Genomic DNA, 16,434 nt, shown 5'->3' with positions numbered 1-16,434 from the left:
GGAAGTGAAGCAGGAATGAGATTCCAATGGGTAGATGTGGAAGTAAATGAAATTTGAGATTTCTCAGCTTTGACAGTTCCACATTTAAAGACCAAACGTGACAATCATAGTATCTGAATTCAGTGGGTTGGGTTTTATTGTTGGTTCAGCATTTTCCTAGGTGGGTCTAGAATATAAATCTTGGCTTTGCCAGTCTTTTACATTTCTTTCTGCCTCTTACTGCATTGGTCTGAAGCTTTATAAATTTTTATTTAACCAATTAATTTATTTATAGCCAGGGTCTCACTTTGTCGCCCAGGCTGGAGTGCAGTGGCGCAATCATAGCTCAACCTCCTGGGCTCAAGCAATCCCCCTACCTGAACCTCCTGGGCTCAAGCAATCCCCCTACCTCAGCCACCTGAGTAGCTGGGACTACAGGTGTGCGCCACCACACCCTGCTTACTTTTTTTTTTTTTTTGTAGAGATGGGGTTTCACCATGTTGCCGGCCTGAGCTTTACAAATTGTTATTGCTGTTTTTACTACTGATGTAAAAATTCATTATGGGTTTCTTTGAAAGGGTTTTTAAGAATAAATAGTATATTATACTATTAAGTTTGTTTTAACATTTAAAAACTATTTTTTAAAATTCAAACTCACTTCTTATTTGTTTATTATTATTATTTTGGGAGACAGGGTCTTGCTCTGTTGCCCAGGCTGGAGTGCAGCAGTCCAATCATGGCTCACTGCAACCTTGACCTCCTTGGCTCAAGCAATCCTCTAGCTTCAGCCCCCTCAGTGGGTGGGACTGCCAGTGTGCACCACCATGTCCAACTAATTAAAAAACTTTTTAAAATAGAGATGGGGGCTTGTTTTGTTCCAACTCAGGCTGGTCTTGAACTCCTGGCTTTAAGTGATCCCCCTGCTTCAGCCTCCCAACGTGGTGGTATTACAGGTGTGAACCACTGCACCTGGCTGCATTTTCAATTTTATAATAAGAAATATTCTTTTCAAGTAGTGGAGAAATTCCTTTCTACTATTAAGGTTGTGGTCCCTACAAGATGAGGAATCCTTGTGGATTTGTGCAACTATTTGAAGGCTTAAAAATTCCTTTGGAGATGTAGACTTAAAGATATTGGTAAATTGCATTATCATGTTTTTGTTTCAAAAACTTTGACCTAAAAGTTAATTTGTTCTGTTTTGCTACTTTGGACCAAAAATCGTAAGTTTAGAAGCTAAAACTAAAATGGCATAGTTCTAATTTTGGTTATCGTATGAAAGTTAACTAATTTTTACTACTGTATTATTAGTTCTTCTTGTTTGTTTTTAACCACAGAGAAGTAAAAAGAAGAAAGCAACAGAATATGCCATAATCTCCAATCATAACTTTTGTAGTCATTTTACACCTGTAATGTTTGTTGGGTTAGAAAGTATAAACAGAATAGAAAACGTAAATTCTCCCATCTTGAAAAGTAGCCATCATATATAAACAATTCCTTAATTTGTAAGAAATATTAAGATATGTAAACACAAGTTGTACCTTGTTTTTGAAATTTAATATACCTTAGAGATCTTCCTCTGTCAGTACATACAGCCCTATCTCATTTTTTAAAAGTAGCCACATAGTATCCCATTGTGTCAGTTTAATTAGTTCTTTGTTAATGGGTACTTTGGTGGTTGAGTTTTTTGCCATTGAACAGTGCTCTTGTTACATTATACATAGATGAGCTTTTGTGACTATATCTGTAACAATGGGATTGATGATGCAAGGTATATCTGCATTTCAAAATTTTGTTACATGTTGCTTTCTGCATCTATCCAAGGTACTATTGATGAGCCTGTTTTCTCACACTCTTGCCGAAACTCTCAAAGGTAGATAGTGGAAATTTTTGTGTCTCAATTTGACAGGGGAAATGGCATCTATTGATTTACTTTGCATTTCTTTACTTAGGACTGAGGCTATGAGTCGTTTTGTATTGTGTGTCATTTGTTTTTTATTTTCTCAGTAAACTGTGTGTTTATATCCTCTGCCTCTTTTTCAATTTTTTTCCTTATTGATTTATATGAGCTATTTAAATAGGGAAAAAGGAAGTTAGCAATATATATGCCTTATGTGTTGCATATATTTTTCCAGTACGTTATTGCATTTTCTGCTTTGTTTATGAAAACTTAATTGATTTTAATATAAAAATTTCTGGGAAAATTGACTTGTTTAATGAGACTGCAGTAGAATTTTTATCTAGATCTATTTAGATTTACCTGTAACTTATAATGAAAACCTACCTACCTTATAGTCCAAGATAATTATTTACTAATAGCAGAAAATGTTAATGCCATATATGTAGTATTATTATTCAAGACAATTTCTTTTCTTTATATATAGATCAAGCTTCTGAAATTCAGGTGACAATGATGCTCACTGAAAGTTGTAAACTGCGAGGTCTTCATCACAGGTGAGAGGAGAAACCACCAACATTTTGGTGTTGAACGTGGCAACACTTGATGCTGCATCATTTTTATGTGCAGGACATTGTGATGACTTCTGAATTGAACGCTTTGTGGAATAGCTTAATTTTTTTTTTTTCTGAATATAAAAGTGAAATGCATTCTCATTGCACAAAACTTAACAAACACAAAATATAAAGAAAACAGTAGTATGTAAGCCCACATCTGGATAATCATAGCTAATCTGGCTAATCTTTCCAGAAATAATTTATATATATTTATGTGCATATTTCCCTTTAAAAAATAGAATGATTGTTTACATATGTTAAAAAATATTTGTTATGAGATTTTGAACATATAGGACCTCAAAGTCAAGTATAATAAACATGAATAAATCTTCCTTCTAGATGCAGTGATAGTTAATATTTTGCCATGTTTTCTGTGTTGTGTATGTTTATGAGATTTCTATCTTTAGATATTAGTATCTATATATTTGTGTATATAAATATTTTACAACAAATTAGACATCTGAGTACTTTTATTGAATGTCCAGCATGTATTTTCAGTAAAAAGAATGTATTTTTCTTTATAATCATAATTCCATTGTTGTCTTTGACAAAGTTAACATGCTTCTTAATTTAACAAAACAATGTATCTGACTTTTGATGTTGGCAACTGTAAATCCATGTAGCCATTTAAAAAGGCTACATTTAAAAAGTGGTCCACTGAATGGATGTACATTTTATTTAACTAATTTCTGGTATGCAATCATTATGCCATGGCATGATTTAAAAAAAATACTTATAGTTCTGTACGAAGACCTTTTTTTTTTTTTTTTTCTTTTTGAGGCGGAGTCTCGCTCTGTCACCCAGGCTAGAGTGCGGTGGTGCGATCTCAGCTCACTGCAGTCTCCGCCTCCCTGGTTCACACCATTCTCCTACCTCAGCCTCCTGAGTAGCTGGGACTATGGGCGCCCCCGACCATGCCCGGCTAATTTTTTGTATTTTTAGTAGAGACGGGGTTTCACCGTGTTAGCCAGGATGGTCTCAATCTCCTGACCTTGTGATCCACCTGCCTCGGCCTCGCAAAGTGCTGGGATTACAGGCGTGAGCCACTGCACCCGGCCATGAAGACCTTTTTTAAAAGCTTGGTATTGGTGCTGTTCACAGAACTATAACAAAAACTTCTACTGTTTGAGCCAGAAGCAGCTTAAATAAACATCATAATGTGTGACAGTATCAACATTACAGCAAATTTTTTTTAAAGCACTATGTAGAGTCAACATAATTTGTATGTCTGCTGAAAATTTGATCACATATGTTTAAAAATAGAACTGTGGTCATCCCTGTTGGAAGATGTTTATGGGCTTCTGAAAAAATCTATTTTAGTTTCTGTATAATTTAGACAGTTCCTTGAGTTCTGCTGAAAAATAAGGTGGCTACCCAGAGCCTTACTTTTGAATTTGGTTATATTTTGGTTCATATTCAAAAGAATTTGAGGACCTAAAAAGAAGGCAGCCACAGTAAGATAAATAAAATGATAATGAAAATGAAACTGAGTTTTTTGGCATTGTGGTGGTAGAAAAGAAAACCAATAAGCCAGCAGTAAGGAGAACAAATATTTTTACTGTAACTAAACATAAAACATCTCCTAGCTTCTGGGCAACCAAGGGTGAAGGAAATGCTAAAACTTGATTATCGCAGTAGCAGAAGGGAAAGAAACAGTTGGAATATTGTCCTTTTTGGCAGTGTTGAAAGTGCTTAATGGTCTATTACACTGACTCTTGGGAGAAGGGTCAAAGGTGTTTAATCCTAGTGTATAATGTTAACCTATTACTTAGGTACCTAGCCAATGTTCTTACCCCAGTGAAAGGTTTGCATCACCTCAGCACAGACGTGAGTAGCAGGGATAAGTGTAGAGAAAGCCAGAATTTTCCCAAGAAACAGTTTTATATTCACTGTAGCCCTAAAGATGCCTTGGCTGAAAAATGCTCAGAGCAAGCATTTGCCGTGTTGTGTCTCATGCAGTTTTTGATTGTAAGGTTTTGCAGCATCCCACCAGGATGAAGTAGTAGTCTCAGGAGGTCCTTAGGGAGTGACATGACATACTAAATTGGGGTTATTTGATACTGGACATTCAGTCCTTGAGGAAAGTCTTGTAAAGGTAGGTTATAGCTTGATTATGCTTAATAGTTCTTCCTTCTATGAGGTGATAGCAGGACTCCTAGTTACAGTGAATAAAACACATTGTCAATATGTAGAAAGTATATTATTCTTTCCATTCGCTGTAGCAGTTCATTTCATTTTTGAGGTGACCAGGGCCTATCACACATTTGGTTTTGATCCCTGATATGTATAGACTATTCATAGCTATACTTATGTATTTGTTTGTTCATTCTTTTATTCTAATTCATTCAGTACCCATTTTGCACTTGGAACTGTATTAGGTAGAAAGAATGAAAATGAAATGATCTTCAGAGATCATATTATAGAATTTATCAAGCAAACCCAATACATTCAGCAAGAAAAGACACCTGTTTTCAGATTTTACCTTTGTAGCTGGTTGTGGTATGTAATACAGCATGTTTGCTTCATGTTTTAACATTCCATGGTTAAGGATTTTACAAGTATTGAAGTGTTTTAAAGCATTTTGAAATCCTTTCTTTTCACACATTTTTCCCCTGGAGTTTATGAAAATAATTTTATTATAAGTGAAAATAGCTGTATAAATAAAAGATATCAACCTATTCTAATTTCATTAGAAGTGCTTCATGTCAAAGTACTCTTGAGCTATTTCTGCTTGTGGTTTGGCCCAGGGATGCCTGATGGTGAACACTTCCACCAAATGCCTCACAGCTCTCCCTCTGCAAGTACCCTCAACAAGACTGAGAATTAGAGGCAGTTCTTACGTCAAGCCCCACAGAACCTACCCTTCCTCTACCTTCGTTCTTCTCTATAACACCTCCTGCTTTCATTTACTCTTCTTAGAGATCCAGACCTTCCCCTTTATCCTCCTTTTCATTGTAAAATGGGCAGAATAAAAAACAGCCATTTGTACTTTGAAACATTTTCATGAAGTTTGTTACCTCTACCAGTGGATTTTTAATCCTATGGTAGTGGAATAAAAGATTTGACCTCATCCAGCAAATCTAATGGATAAAATGTCTTTAACTCTGCTAAATGAATTTCAGTCACAAAGAAAGAAACAGAAGTAATCTTTGGTGGGTTAAATAGTTTGGGCAACAGTGTTTACCCTGAAATCATGGTATGCCCAAGTTAATCCTGAGTGTAAACCCGTAGTCATTTTAGTGCTCATGGGAGTTGGTGGAAAGGGGCTCTGTAATCTCCCATGTGATCTCCCTTGCTCCTCTGGAGAGAAAGTCTAGTGGTCCGGGGGAATGGAAAGATTATTGAATCAGATGAAGATTGTATTTTTTCCTCTGTGTACTTGCTCTTTGTCCTTGGCAGGTTACCTAAACTTTCTCTCCCAGTGTGGATTTCCTTGCATATAAACTGGAACTCCTAATCACTGCCACTCGAGTGGTTATAGAGAGATTGCCTGTTACTGATCTCTAAGTCCTCATTTTCCCACCTCCTCAGGGTCAGTGCTTTCCACGTTAGTAACTTCCGCAAATATGAGGGGAGCACACAGCTTTGCCACTTGTGCATTGGTGATTGTGCCACGGTTTTATAACTGGGGTTTAAAAAGTGATACATGCTCAATTAAGGTAATTTTTAGAAAATGCAGAAAACAAGGCTGAAATTATTTATAGTCTCACAACTTAAAGCAACTCTTTGCATATTTCCATGCAGACCTTTATTATTATTTTTTCCACTTTTATAATTATCTTGCAAATGTGAATTTTGTATCTTTCTTATAAGATAAGCTTTTACTCATATTCTCATATTGTGACCAATTGTGACATATTATCCTGTTATTCTTTCATTACTTTTGAACATTCAAGCTGTTTGCTACTTTTTACTAATATCACATTAACTATCCTTGTTCATTAACTAGCTTTTTTATGTTTGATGTATTTCCTTATTAAACATCCTTAGAAGCAGAATTTCCTAAGTTAAGGAGCAGGAATGTTTTAAGGCTATTTGTTACTGTTATTTGTTATTAAATGTTTGTTTTATATAGCATAGAATACAAAGTGTTGGGTGTAAAAATTGAGTTTACCTTAGTTTTTGTCTTCTAGCAATTTTTAGCTTAGTGGGGAAAATGATATAATTATGTAAAAAGTTATATAACCTTGGGAAAAATTAGCAGTTATTTCTAGATGTCAGTGGAGGAGGTATTATTAGACAATAGGATGAAATGTACGTATGTATGCCATAGAAATTAAAATAGGAACAGGATTGTCCACTACATGCTTGGTTTTATTTTGCACATCACAGCAACCTTGTATGGTTGGTGGGGTCCCTATGTTATAAGAATGGAAACCAAAGCCAAGAGACAGATGGTCACTCAGATAGTAACTGGTAAATCTAGGATTCAAAAATCTGATTCTAAATCCAGTGTGACCAGCTAAGGACTTTTTGGCTTTTGTGGCAGTTTCAGCCTTTTAGAGACCTTTTTGATGATCATATTCTTGACCACAGTCTGGATTGGGCCTTTTCTTTTTTTTCTTTTTCATGTGTGATATGGAGTAAGTGGGATTTTATTATCATAATACACTCATGGGCAAGTCAGTTTTTAGATGTTTCTGATGAATTGCCCTTTGGAGTAAAGATACAGTGTGGTTAGAGTGTGCCTTCAGAGAATCCAGCCCACGGGAAGCAACTTTGAGTTTATGACTTTGCCCTACCAAGAATGTGCATATATGGTGATATATGTACATATATGGGGAACACTTAAGTCTGGTTTAAAATACAGAGCACTTATAATTTTACATTTTTAATGGTAATCATGTTTTTAAGTATTTTGGGGATTTTGTTTTGTTTTAGATTATTTTTATTAGAAGTAAGCCCCTAACATTTTGGATTCCTTTGTCTTTCTCCCAATTTTTTATTATTTTATAGAAATCTTCTTCCTATTACTCATGTCTGTATAGAAGAAGGAGAAAAGCCCATGGTGATATTGCCTTACATGAATTGGGGGAATCTTAAATTGTTTTTACGGCAGTGCAAGTTAGTAGAGGCCAATAATCCACAGGTGAGAAAAATTTGCCCAAATACCAATTATTTACCAGTAGTTTCTGATAATGTCTTTGAAAGTAGATATTAACATTCTTGAATATAAACTGTTTAAAGGCCTGCAAAAAAGAACCTCAAATGAACCACAAGATATTTATAACCTGTTGGTTTAAAGGAAAATGTTGGCTTATGTTCCCGCCTTGAGGCTTACACTGTGCTGATGCTAAAGTTTTCCTTATATTTTCATTGTGTACTTATTCATAATCAACTCAAACCCTTTGTAATGCCATCTCAGGTGTTTTCCTGATAACTGAGGGTACTTGTCCTAGATCTTCCTCTTAGGAATGGAAACAGACTTTCTAGAGCCATTTGGTTCATACTATATATACCAAAGGCTGGTGATGACTGCAGGTCTAGATTGTGGGAGGTAATTGGATGTATTGTTAATATGCTTGGCTGTAAGATGGCAGTCATCTAAGAGTGTTTTTCTTCCCTGCTTGTGTTTATACTGTGAAGCAAAGGTCAGATACCATGCATATTATGATGGTAGTGGTAGTAAAGCCTAGTGGGTTTTTTGCTGTCTGCTGTATCTTGTAGTCCAGTTAAGTTGCTTTAGGATTTACAGTAGTATATTTATTAGAGTTGCCAGGAGAAAATGGATTCAAAGGCTGCATTGAGTATTTGGCTTAATATGTATAATATGCTTTATAAATTGACAAGACTAAAGCTGGGCTTCTCAACAAGTGGTTAGAGCCTGTGGCTCATCTGCATTACCTGGGGAAGAATTTTATTCCTCCACCCCAAGTACTGTCATCCACCTAAAGAAGCACGTCAGCAGAAAAAGCTAGGGGCTTGTACTTTGGGTTTTTTTGTTTTTTGTTTCGTTAGACAGGATCTCAGTCACTAAGGGTGGCGGGCAGTGGTGTGATCACAGTTCACTGCAGCCTCAACCTCCCATATTTAAGCAATCCTCCCACCTCAGCCTCCTGAGTAGCTAGGACCACCGAAACATGCCACCATACCTGGCTAATTTAAAAAAAATAATTTTGTGTAGAGACAGGGCCTCAGTATGTTGTCCAGGTTGGTCTCAAACTCCTGGGCTCAAGTAATCCTCCCACCTCAGCCTCTCAAAGTGCTGGGATCATAGGCATGAGCCACTGCACCAGGCTTAGACTTCTGTTAATTTGAAAATAATCCTGAGGAGAGAATCTCCTAATAAAAACTACTGTTTTGGGGGGAAAAAAGATTACTGAATTATAAACATTTGAAATATTACCTTGAGAACTCAGTATTCACTGAACAGATGTATTGAGCAGCTGCTCTGTGTGCTGGATATTGGGGAGACACATCTAACAGATGAAAGGAGACAGAGAGTAAATGGTAGATTATAAAATAATAAGGACTATAGTTGACATAAGTACAGATATATGGGAACATATTCTTGGTAAAGAAATAGCTTTTAAAAATTCAGTGTGTAGGTTTAAAGCAGTATTTTTGGATGGAGTAGGATTGTGGAATGAAATAAGAAAGTAAGAAAGTGCCATCATATTTGTGTGCTATTTGCAAACCATGTCATTTTTTGTTACCACAGGCAATTTCTCAACAAGACCTGGTACACATGGCTATTCAGATTGCCTGTGGAATGAGCTACCTGGCCAGAAGGGAAGTCATCCACAAAGACCTGGCTGCTAGGAACTGTGTGTAGGTGCCATGAGCTTTATGCTGTCACTTGATGTAGAGTGCTTCCTGGATTTGGGGTTCTCTGCGAGTCACAGTGGGACTTGTGTTGTATTTAAGGGTGGGGGTAATCCCTACTTTTTAATACTCTTGATTGCATTTGATGTTCATGTCTTTACTTTTCAGCATTGATGACACACTTCAAGTTAAGATCACAGACAATGCCCTCTCCAGAGACTTGTTCCCCATGGACTATCACTGTCTGGGGGACAATGAAAACAGGCCAGTTCGTTGGATGGCTCTTGAAAGTCTGGTTAATAACGAGTTCTCTAGCGCTAGTGATGTGGTAAGTGCTGAGACCCCCAGATAGCAAAAGAATAGAGAAATAGCTTTCTGTTTCTAAATGTTTTACTGTTTTTGTCTTTTGGGTTTTTAAAAAATCTGCTAGCTGTTCCTGGAAATTTTTATCCAGAAAGCAAGTGTAATTAGCTGCCAATCATCCAGTTTATGGAGAGGAGCTGTGACCCAGACCATAGGCCAGCACTGTGTGTAATCTCATTTCATCCTCACAGTACTGCTCTGACAGAAGCACTATTTTTTTTTTTTTTAAAGACGGAGTTCCACTCTTCTTGCCCAGGCTGGAGTGCAGTGGCGCCATCCCAGCACACTGCATCCTCTGCCTCCCAGGTTCAAGCGATTCTCCGGCCTCAGCCTCCCAAGTAGCTGGGATTACAGGCACGTGCCACCATGCCCAGCTGATTTTGTATTTTTAGTAGAGACGGGGTTTCACCATGTTGGCCAGGCTGGTCTTGAACTCCTGACCTCAGTTGATCCACCTGCCTCCGCCTCCCAGAGTGCTGGGATTACAGATGTGAGCCACCATGCCTGGCGACAGGAGCACTATTAACACTAGGAGGGAGGCTGTGGTATCCCAGTTTTAAAGGTGAGGATTTTGAGACTCAGAGAGGTTACAGTAATTTCATTATTTTTTTTTTCTTATTTAAGAGACAGACCAAATTGTTTCCAGATCATAAAGGTGTTTTCTTTTTTTCAGATGACCTCTTCTAAGTGTTATGGCCTGTAAAATGTGTAATTCCCCCACGTCATCCTCATCCTTTTGTCAAGTTTCTGGGTGGTTTTGCCCACTTAGCCAGATCATAGTTGAGTCCTTTGTAGTTAGTGATGTATAGTTTCAAAAGCCACGTTCACTTGTGGATATTTTAGAGCCATTTAAAATTTCTGTCACTTGATTTCTTAGTCTTATTTGGAAGACTAAGCATAATTTAATTTCCTATCTCTTGCCTGTTAGACTTTATTATTGTTGCAGAATATTTAGGGATTAGGTAAAACTTCTGCTTATAGGGTCCCACCTATGTTCACTCAGTGATAATCTGTTTATGTTACATGTAAAATCCTATAGAATAATTTGCTTCTAAGCTTCAACTGTAAGAATTGGGCTTACTGTATCATTGTATTTTGTGTCTCTATATTTTATAATTTAGGGATACTCTTTTGCTTCAAAGTGTGTATGTTTTAAATATTAATCTTTAAATCGTGTATTACTGTAAGCTAATTAATTATATTAATTGGTATATACTCATTTCCTTGGTGTATGAGTTTTCTGTGGCTGCTGTAACAAATTACTACAACCTTGGTGGCTTTAAACAATAGAAGTATAGTCTCTCGTGGTTCACTTCTGAGGCCAAATGTCTGAAATCAAGATGTAGTCAGGGCTGGGCTCCCTCCAGAGGCTCTAGTGGAGAAGCAGTCCTTGCCTCTTTCAGCTCCTGGTGGCTGTTGGCATTCTTTGGCTTGTGGTTCCATCTCTCTGTTCCAAGTTCATACCATCTTCTCCTTCACGTATGTCTTTCAAACTCTCTCTGCATATGATTTAGAACCCACCTACATAATCCAGGATAAACTTTTCCTCTCAAGGTCCTTAACTTAATCACATCTTGTCGTATAAGGTAATTACAAGTTTTGGGGATTAGGACATAGACATATCTTTGGGGCTACCATTCAGTTCACTGCAGTCAATAATTGAAATGATCTAAGATTTCTTTACTGAAAGCCTTATGGAGAGGAGCTGTGACTCAGACCCAGATTTTCTGATTAAAAATCCTTAAAATAAGAATAATTTGAGAAAGGGGAAAAATCCTTTCATTAACTGTAACTACTAAGTAAATTTTTTTTTTCCTTTCTGGAAACTATGTGCTATTTGATATTGATATGGTTTGGCTATGTCCCCACCCAAAATCTCATCTTGAATTGTAATTCCCATAATCCCCACATGTCAAGGGTGGGACCAAGGGTGGAGATAATTGGATCATGGGGGGCGGGTTCCCCCATGCTGTTAGAGTCTCACGAGATCTGATGGTTTTATAAGCATCAGGCATTTCCCCTGCTTGCACTCACTCCATCCTGCCACCCTGTGAGGAAGGTACCTGCTTCTCCTTTTCCTTCCGTCACGATTGTAAGTTTCCTGAGGCCTCCCCAGCAATGCAGAAATAAGTCAATTAAACCTCTTTCCTTTATAAATTACCCAGTCTTGGGTATTTCTTCATAGCAGTGTGAGAAGGGACTAATACAGATATATTGCTCCTTTTACATACGAAATATTTTGATAAAATGTGTTCACTTAATGTAAATATGCAATTTACTTATACAAGTTTTAAACTTTTTTTTTTTTTTTTTTTTTTTTGAGACAGAGTCTCGCTCTGTCACCAGACTGGAGTGCAGTGGCGCGATTGCGGCTCACTGCAACCTCCACCTCCTCGGTTCAAGCGATTCTCCTTCCTCAGCCTCCTGAGTAACTGGGACTATAGGCATGCACCACCATGCCCAGCTAATTTTGTTAACAAGGTCTTTCATTGTATGTATCTTCAAAATACTTTGTTTTAACTCAAGATAAACTATTCTCAAACAAATAGTTTATCTGACACTTGTGAGATGAACAAAGTAAATATGAATGATTATGAGAAGGGATGTGATCTGCTTCACAGAGCAGTCTCAGAAGCTAACACTGAATGACAACCTGTTTCATGTTGTGCACAGCCTCTCCTAGCCAGAGAGGCATGGGGCATGGTGGGCCAGGATGAGGAAAATAAAACCAGACTCTTGGACACTGAATCCCAGGGTTCAGCTTGTAGAGCAGTGGGGTACTAATCCTGGTCTGTTTTTCCAGAGCTTTGATAAAGAAAAAATGTCCCTCTAGCGTGAATGTCTAGACGTTAAACATACCAAGTAAAGCAGTACAAATATGCAAAGCAGCTTAGATACTTTTAATGGCTATCTAATGAGAACCTGGGCTTTTTTTTAGGGAGAGAAGGGTTACATTTTTGGTTTTGATTTTGATTTTTTTCAAATGACATATGAAAGGAAAGCTGAGTTTGATTTTGGACCAATGCACAGCTGCTGTACTAAATGATAGGAAGGACTAGTTCTACCCTTTGATAAGGTTTTTGGTTTTAGAGTTGCCAAATCTTTATTGAGAAATTTTGAATTGTATCTGGAACTGTTTACCAGCTCTACATTAAGCAAAGCTATTTTCATGGAGTGAGAAGGGGGCAGGCAGGAGGAATCGGTTTGGCTTTGGTTGTAGAACGTAATTTTAAAACATAATGTCAATTGAATTAGAGCAGCGTGGTTCTCAAATTTACTCCTTTAGTGAAAGCTCACATCTAAACATTTTTAAATGTAGAAAAGTAAAAGAAACTTTTCTTAAGTGTTTACTTTGAAAATTTTATTCCATAGTTGATTTAAAAGATGGATTCACTTGTCTCTTTGGGATGTTAATTTTTTTATTTCCAGTGGTTGATTTAAAATTTTTATTTTGCTATTTATTGAAATATAGTATAGTTGCCTTTGCTGAAATGAAATGGCAGTTGTTGTGGTGAACCAAAACTAGTTCAATGGGCAGAAAATGGAAGGTAATTCTTAGATGATAATCTATAAGTATTTCGTGTAATATGAAGAGGTTGGAAATTTTTTTATTATTCTTAGAAAAAGGAGCATTGATAGCTTGTATTTCAAAGGGGTATGCAAGATGATGAGTAGTGCTATTTGCTTGCACAGTGGAGGCCCCCAAAATATGTATTACTTTTTTTTTCCTTAGACACAGGGTCTCACTCTATTGCCCAGGTGAGAGTGCAGTGGTGCAATCATAGCTCAGTGTAGCCTTGTACTCCTGGGCTCAAGTGATGCTCCTGCCTCAGCCTCCTGAGTAGCTAGGACTACCAGTGTGTGCCACCACACCTGGCTAATTCTTTTATTTTTTGTGGAGATGGAGGCTTGCTGTGTTGCCCAGGCTGATCTTGTACCCCTAGGCTCAAGGGATCCTCCTGCCTTGACCTCTCAAAGCACTGGGATTATAGGTGTGAGCCACTGCACCCAGCTTGTATTACTTCATTTAATGTATTTCGGTGTAGGTATACCATCGTATAATTAAGTGATGATAGGATTTTTTTTTTTTGTAATATTTATGATCAAATATTTTGCAGGACCTACAGAGTGAAAATTAAGTTAGATAATATACTTTCAACAAATGAGGCTATAGCTAATAATACATCTCCAAGCAAGATGCTCCTAGAGCATTGAGTCTCTTCAGCTGGGTATTAACTGGCAAAGTTCATGTTGAGGATACATGGCATGGTTTGGTCAGGCAGAACATTTCAAATTATATCAGAAATAGTTATTTTTATGGTTATGACATTTTGCAGGAGTTCACACATTTTATGTAAGAATCTGCCATCATCAGAATGCAGTTATACCAAATACTTAGCTGCTTGTTCATGTGGCAGCTTTATTTTTAAATATCACCATTAACTTAATGGTGATCAGCTTCACAAGAGAGTTACTTTAGTTAGTTAGTTATTACAGATAAAGTTTTTTATTCATTATCCTCCTCCTCCGCCTCTTCCTCCTCATCATCTTTGCCTTTTTCTTCCACCTTTGTCGGGACAACTTTAGCGGGACCCTTTGCACCATCAAACTTTCCTTTAGATTTGCAGTTAGCAACATTCTTCTCATACTTCTCCTTCAGCTTTGTTGCCTTTGTGATGCAAAGCTGCTTTTCAGTGTCGCTTAAATTATTCTACCTCTCACCTAGCTTTTTTGCCACATCTCCAATAGAGATGCCAGGGTCTGAATTCTTGGGGCGGAATTCTGTGCAGAACAGGAAGAATCTGGACAGTGACCTTTTGGGGACATTGAGGTCCTTTTTGTTTTTTATTTTTTTGTTTTGCCTCCCTTAGATGGTCCATAATCCTTCATTTCTGAATCATAGCATATTTAATCCGCTTTTGCCATTTTCATCAGACTTAGACTTCTCTTTCCCAGAGGTGTCTTCCACTTCTCAGTGCACTTTTTGGTCAATGTTGCAAAATTGACCGGGATCTCTGGGTTTTTCTTCTTAGGTTCTCTGCATGCCTGCACAAAGAAGGCATAAGCAAACATCTTGCCTTTTGGTTTTCTGGAGTAGATTTTAGCCACCCTGACTCAATTGTTCACGAGTCTGGGCAGCACAGGGCATGACACATAGCTTAGCGATTCCCCAGCCTCACGCTAGCTGCCCCTGCAAGAGGCACCCCAACAGGAGAATGACTTTAACATCATAATTACTTTCAGTGTGTTTTGGCATAAACTTACTTGAAATAGCTGTGTGACCCAAATTTTCTGAGCTATACTTAGCATGTGATGTTAAAATATCCTTTGATTTGCATTTAACGTGATTAACTGCTAGAAAATGCTCACATTTTTCTTTTTTAGATTATTATAAATTTGTTTCCGTATGTATGTATGTGTGTATATACAATCCCACACACACATATGTATGTATCGCCTTTGCTTTAGATAATTGGAATTGAAAGGACTAGGAACACCCTTCTGTTTTCCATGACTATGATGTGACTATTCATGTAAAAATCCTGCCTTTTAGTTTTTTGGGATTGAATTTTTTTTTAATTCTTAAAATATTTTAAAGTGCACGTGTTGAAAATTGCTTTTTAACATTTGGGTTGGAAATGCATACACACAGTCATTATGTTCTGTTACCACTTTTTCTTTATGGGTGAAGTTGGGGGCTTAAAAGTTACATTTAATATTCTATTTTTGGACACTTCCACCAGAGTCTATACACATGTGAAATACATATTTTTAGATGTAAATGTAGCACCCAACAAATGATACTGCTGCCTTGGAGGGAACATTTTCTCTGTCCTTTAAGGCATCCTTAATATTTTTGCATTTCTTTATAATTAAAAATTCTACATGATTTATTTAGAAATACATTAATGTTTTCCATCATAAAAATAATACATTGCATCTCTAGGTTGTGTTTTCAGAATTTCTACTGAAAGGATTCAATATTTCAGTATGTCCAGATTCTTATGTTAACATCAACTTTTAACTGTTGAGCTTAAGAACTATGCACATCAAGATTTGACTAGTTATAAATGTCTAATATTATTCTAAGATATGATATCATTGTAGGCATTCTTAAGAATTTCTGGATATTGTTTTTATTGTGTTTTCATCAGATGTGGATACCACCATAAATTTTTTTATGTGACTTTCCTTTTTTTGAAAATAGAGCTCTTGATTTACATGTTCTTTGAATTATTTAGCTAATTATAGTAGCTAACGTAATTCTGCTCTTAAGAACTACCTTCTATTAGGAGATTACTAAATGTAATCAGGAGTCTGCAGTTATGAATTTCTTTCTTATTGGTTTTCTTGTCTTTATAGTATTACATTGTGTTTAAGAAGCATTTTCTTAAGAAAAACAAGTCAAGGAAATAACTTCCATGCCAAATATTGTCAGCATGGTTTATGGCAATGAAGAGATCCTTTTAAAGGTATTTGAACAGTTTTTAGGGGATAGGACACACCAAAATGTGTTGCTTGTGCCTTTACATAATTTATTTTGTGAATGTTAATGATTACCTAGAAAATAAAGGGAAATCTGAAGTTATCCAGAGACTGCATCTGCAGCACATTGCTACATATTACTCTTTAACTCCCTGTTTGCCCAGTGCTGTGGAGGGAGCCCAGTGCTTGTTGTATCCCGAGCAGACCTGAGCGGGAGAGTCTGACATTTATAATATACCCATGAAGAGTAGTCTGCTGAACTACTGTGGTATCAAAGAGAAAGCTAGGGTTATGGAGGATGCTTATTATTTTTTAAAGTATAGAAAACTT

At 36.9% G+C, this 16,434-nt stretch overlaps 1 protein-coding gene across 3 annotated transcripts in view; it reads left to right on the top strand.

Annotated features, from left to right (window-relative positions):
- RYK (receptor like tyrosine kinase) overlaps nt 1-16,434 on the top strand; it is a 93,592-nt gene that overhangs the window by 65,967 nt on the left and 11,191 nt on the right. For all 3 annotated transcript variants that reach the window (XM_030934046.1, XM_030934048.1, XM_030934052.1), the window contains exons 10-13: nt 2,361-2,430; nt 7,447-7,579; nt 9,152-9,261; nt 9,424-9,583. In XM_030934046.1, the coding sequence (XP_030789906.1) occupies nt 2,361-2,430; nt 7,447-7,579; nt 9,152-9,261; nt 9,424-9,583 (473 nt within the window). The remainder of the gene's footprint in view (nt 1-2,360; nt 2,431-7,446; nt 7,580-9,151; nt 9,262-9,423; nt 9,584-16,434) is intronic.

Source organism: Rhinopithecus roxellana, chromosome 1, assembly GCF_007565055.1.
Source record: "Rhinopithecus roxellana isolate Shanxi Qingling chromosome 1, ASM756505v1, whole genome shotgun sequence".
Lineage (NCBI taxonomy): Eukaryota > Metazoa > Chordata > Mammalia > Primates > Cercopithecidae > Rhinopithecus > Rhinopithecus roxellana.
The sequence above is the reverse complement of the archived record's forward strand: the minus strand, read 5'-3'. Positions and strand labels throughout refer to the sequence as shown.